This window comes from Pyrus communis, mitochondrion (genome assembly GCF_041283825.1).
Source record: "Pyrus communis mitochondrion, complete genome".
NCBI lineage: Eukaryota > Viridiplantae > Streptophyta > Magnoliopsida > Rosales > Rosaceae > Pyrus > Pyrus communis.
Genome location: NC_065229.1, coordinates 312,303 through 317,500, shown reverse-complemented (window position 1 = coordinate 317,500; position 5,198 = coordinate 312,303). Strand labels below are relative to the sequence as shown.

Below are 5,198 nucleotides of genomic sequence, written 5' to 3'. Positions count from 1 at the left end.
GACAATGACAGAGTGTCCTGTGATAGATTGATTGACGCCCGAAGCGAAGAACGTTCGACCGTGAGTCACAGGGTGAATTGTAAGCCCCAACCTTAACGAGCATTTTCGGGGACTAGCCCGCTTTCCATTTCCCATTACTCAAGAGGGAAATTGTCCTCATGTGGAATCGTTTTTTTTAGATTGTAACCCTCGAAACCGATCGGAATACGGATGAGATCAAAAAGGCCATCATTGGGGCAAACGATGCAATAGCTTCGGTTAGAGCAAAGCCCAAAATGGCATAACCAAATGATTGTTTAGCCAATGATGGATTTCGGGCCACGGAATGGATCAAAGAACTGAACACGTTTCCAATACCGATAGCAGCTCCCGCTGAAGCAATTGTAGCAGCTCCGGCACCTATTGATTTTGCACCTTCTAACATCTCGAGTTGAGAATTCTCGTCACGCTTTTTCATTCACGATTTTATGTCCTCGTCGATTCTTCCCCTCGTTCCTTTTATCTTGGGCATCTCACTTGGAAATTTAATTCTTTTCGATCTTGTACCCACGGAGCTGAACACCAACAAAATCTCGATGATAAAAGAAAACTACAAGCAACTACATCAATCAACTACAGCTTGAGAGCGGATACAATGCACCACTGATTATTTAATATAGAGTTCTTTCTCAAACCTATCTTTACTTGATACTTGATGGTACGCTCGCTCTGTAGGACTCGAATTCAATCACTGAAACCGATTAAACGCATGTTAAGAGCATACTCGCGGATGAGCAGGTCAACATGCCGATCGGTTCTTCTGGGGAGTTCCCTACTCCGCTAACGCTATAATCCGGTCAGGGCGAATGGATGTAGTGAAGTTACCATTTACTACTTAAGATATTGTGTTAGCAAGCAAGACGTGACTTCTCGCTGATGATGTTTAGTCAGGTCTAGTGCTCTCTCTCTATGAAAATAGTCGTCTGTCTCACTTCCCGAAGAGAGGGAAACCACTCCTTCTAAAAATAAAACTATGTCATTATAGATATAGATGCATAACTCCAGCTTCGCTTTCTTTCTATCAACAGAATGGGAACCCTTATTTATCTTGATACGAATCTCCGATTAAGTTAGCTCTTCCGCGCTTGACTGCTTTCTTCGTCACACTTTACTTTGGGCGTCGTAGCGGAGAAAGGCTTGTGGCCTGCCGATTACCTGCTGCCTTAGACGTCTTTCTCTTCTCTTGTTTGTCTCTTAGGTATACCTTTAGCGAAGCGTTCAACAATACCATCGCCATCGGCTGACTCCAATGAAACCATTTCTACAGCAACTCAAAGGAGGAAACGAAGAAGAAAGATCTAATCCCAGGTAATGATTCTACTTCTACTATGGTGCTATTTGCCATTTGTTCTACAACTCACGGTACAAGTATTCCCTAAGTGAGTAAGGAGATGGAAGCGAAACTGCTCGAATGAAAGCTCTAGCGAGGAGGGAAGCGAAGCTGCTCGACGACAATGGATCGAAAGAGAGTAAACGAAGTTGGCGAATCAATAGCAATTAGGGTAAATGAAGTGACTCGACTAGTTAGTCTCGGGATTGAATCAACCAAGGGAGGAGATGAGCTAGCGAATCAGGAGCAGAAACCAAGTGAATTACTTTACTTGGATCTGTTTTTAGCTATATTTCAACCTTTTCTCCGATGGCTTTTGACGATTGGATTTCTCGAGTCTACTTTCCATGCTTTGACCATTTCATTTGGCAGAGAAGAAAAGAAGAGATGCGGCTTTTGACGGATGTTCTTAGGTTCAGCAACAGTTGAGGAGCCAACCTGCTCGACAATAATTCCATAAACACCTAGCGGAGACGGTGACAACCTAAATAGGAAGATTACAACTCCGAGACATTCCAATAGAAAAAAAAATTCTAGTCATTTATGCGGCTATCAATGGATGATGGAAAAACCAGCTAGCTCGGATGCTAAGAAACATCGTAAGAGAAGTCGTCCTGACAAACGGTTATTTCAGACCTACGTGGAAAGCTTTCGACAGAAAAAGAAAGTGAGACTCGTGCTGCTAGAGGAATTGATCCGAAAGGTGTTACATCACTAAGGTGCTCTTAGCTCCTGATCACTGGCACTTAGTACGAACAACTACCTTAGCACTACGTTCTGACTTTCCGATTGGAGTTTTAACACAAGTAGATCGCTACCCAGGGCAGATGCCGGGAAGCAAGGTGGTTAAAAGAGTTCTTGCTCCAATCTCTTCGGCGGATCCAACTAAGGAATGAACTGGCTTATTTGTAGTTTTTGGGGAGGAATCCCTTTTTATTTATACTTTTAGGTTTTTCCAAAAATCATTGGTGTAGCACGTAGGTGGATGAATCCTTATAACATGAGATCCGAGGAAACGCAGTTAAATCGACTGAAAGGAGGAGATGAGCATGAACATGCGAATCATAAGTCAGGGGTGAGTCATACGAACTCAGGATCGGTAGAGAGGGAAGTTTCTCAAAAACCTAGGTAAGAAAATGGGGCTTGCTTACTTTTGCCCTATGCTAGAGTCGACTTTTCAAAGTCATTCGAATGATTCCCCAAATTCTAATTATTGAAAAAATGAGATCCATTATACGGCCTAATCCGATATAGAAAAAGGCTCCCTTGCTCCGCCTAAATCTGTATCAATAGCAATGGCAAGATCAACTACTGAAGGGGTTGTGGCACCCATTTGGCTTTGTTGGCATGACTCTAGGAATTGATCTGAAATAGTAGCCTGCTGACCAAAATGCCTATGATAAAAGAGGTGCTAGCTAGTTTACTTGCCTACTTCTTAGAGCGAGGACGTAATCCCGGCTCTATCAGCGGAAGAGGAGATCCTTCGTCCAGGAGTCCATTTCTATCCCTTTCTCTTCTATTACTTCTAGCAATCAATCATAATATAGTATAGACTCTTAGCTCAAAGAAGACCCAGGCAATGCCAATCTCGACTAAACTGCATCAACAAGCTTTTCCTGTACCACGAATCCATGTAGATCCAGAATGACACCAAACCAATCTCAAAGAAACAGCAACTATGACCGCAAACGCCAACTCACTTCTATATATACGTCACCAGTACCATCTTGTTTAGCACAAGTGTGATTGTAGCCATGTGGACGATTCCTTTGAGGTTGAGGCTCTCTGAAAGCCCAACTCTTATATACGTTACCGTTAGTCCCTCATTTTGTATCTATATCTATTTAGTCAAGTATCAGCCTCTCCTGTAGTAGCGAGGATAAACGTCGCATTCCCCACCTCTCTCAAGTCGAACTGAAAAAGAAGTTCATCGACAACACCGGCTCGTACTCGCTATTTAAGATTTCGTTTGGAATTTGATTTGCAACCACCAGGATGGGAACATCTTCATCTCATTGGATCAACTTCATCGGAGAAATCCAGTTCTACGGCTCATGGTTCGAGCTCAGAAAAGAAAGAAAAGAAGTCAAGTTCAGTGGGCCGAGGGGGCGCCAGAAAAGGGGATAGAAGAAGCACCCTGAGAGGGAAGGGAAGGATGTGTCTGGTGGACAAGTACCTTAAGTGACAGTTCAATCAGAATCTTAATAAGAATAAGTAAAGGAAATAGTTTTGTGTCCATCTACGGAGGAAGGCTCGTCTCAAATAAATTTTTATTCTAGGTCCAGATGTGGTAGAAAGAAGGGCTTAAGACGGATAAGGAATAGTAAGAGTTTATAGACTGCCTCACTAATAATCTTCCTTATCGTACTACTGTACACAACTAGAAAAGGGGCAACAACTCTTGAGTGAAAAGCAGTATCTCAGTATCTAAGTAGCCCTTCCTTGACTTAGTGGCTTACAATACTTGTCCTCAAGCTAAACAAAAAGCTTACTCAACTCGTAGTGAGCCCACCATTGCTTTCAACAGTCCGCGTTCGGGGACGGACAAGCTATAGCTATAGATAGAGTGGCAAGGAGAGATGCGTTATGGGACACAGGTGGCAATAGAGATCTTCCTATATGACTCGGAAAGTGAAGGAGAGAAGCTAGAGTGCCTATGAGAAGCCTCTATGAGTAGATTATACCATGCCAGGTACAGTAAAAGTCTTTATGATACAGTCTTTATGAGCAGCATACCAGTGTATTTAATGATTTCTGGTGATGAATATATTCTAGCTACCTTTCTCCGGCTAACGCGTATCCGTTTTATTGCTTTTAAGAGTTCCTTACTCACAAGTAGTACGGAAATAAGATCTTTTTTTAATATAAATATCGCTTAACCGTTAACTAATACAGAAAGAGCTTAACTGATTGCTCGAAAGCCCTCCCTTCCCTTATAAACTTAACCAACTGCAACTGATTCACATGAGTCTCAGTAGGACCCTACCAACCAAAACTTTACGCACAAAGATACCTGGAAGACAAACGAAAGACTGAAGGAAGATGGTAACCTATCGTTCTACAAAACCCCTACCGGTTGCATTGGTTAGTAGATCCCCGCATCATGGCTCGGGATCAGAGACCTTCATATTAAAGTACGGCTTTTAACCACACGGCCTGTATGAGTGATATCACAAACACGTTGACTTACAGAAAGATCAAAGACGTTTACCTTTTCGAAGGGCAATGGGAGTCTAAAACAGAGTTACTCGTCGATACGATAGGTTGATTTACGCTTACCCGTCATTATAGGCATAAAGCCTAATCTGAATTTGGAAATTAAAATACGAATAAGCTGGTCAAGTAGAAGGAACTCCCAGAGTGTGAAGCCCCTTGGGATAGGAGATGAGACTTGGTCTGGGGCAATTGCACCGTTCTCTCCCTCCGCGCATGACTAATCGAGAACGAACTTCGCAATTAGAGTTTCTCGACCTTCTCAGGCACTGCGGAATGGTCCCAGAAAGGATGAGAAAAGGGCTGCTGCCGGGCTAGGACCAGCGCTTGCTGCCCGACTATCGCAACAATTGTAGCGGCTCAATTGCCTTCACTAAAGCAGCACTAAAACGAAGCACTATTGCCACCCCTCATACACTCAAACACTTTTTTAGTAGTTAAAGCAGAAGTAGGCCGCATGCAGTAGCAAACTTTTAGCCAAGGGGGCGCAACTAAGGGTTTAGCAAGATCACTCGCTTCGGATGTGCGGGGACGGTTCCTACTTTGAGCTAGCACTTGAGCCTGATGGTGACAAGTGAGGTCATAAGAAGCAAGCGGTGAGCCCTGAGAAAGAGCG

At 43.3% G+C, this 5,198-nt stretch overlaps 1 protein-coding gene across 1 annotated transcript; it reads right to left on the bottom strand.

Moving 5' to 3' along the window:
* Nucleotides 1-175: 175 nt before the first annotated feature.
* On the bottom strand, nt 176-457 carry atp9 (ATP synthase F0 subunit 9). Its single transcript has one exon. The coding sequence runs from the start codon at nt 455-457 to the stop codon at nt 176-178; it is 282 nt and encodes a 93-aa protein (YP_010438255.1).
* Between the last annotated feature and the right edge of the window lie 4,741 nt (nt 458-5,198).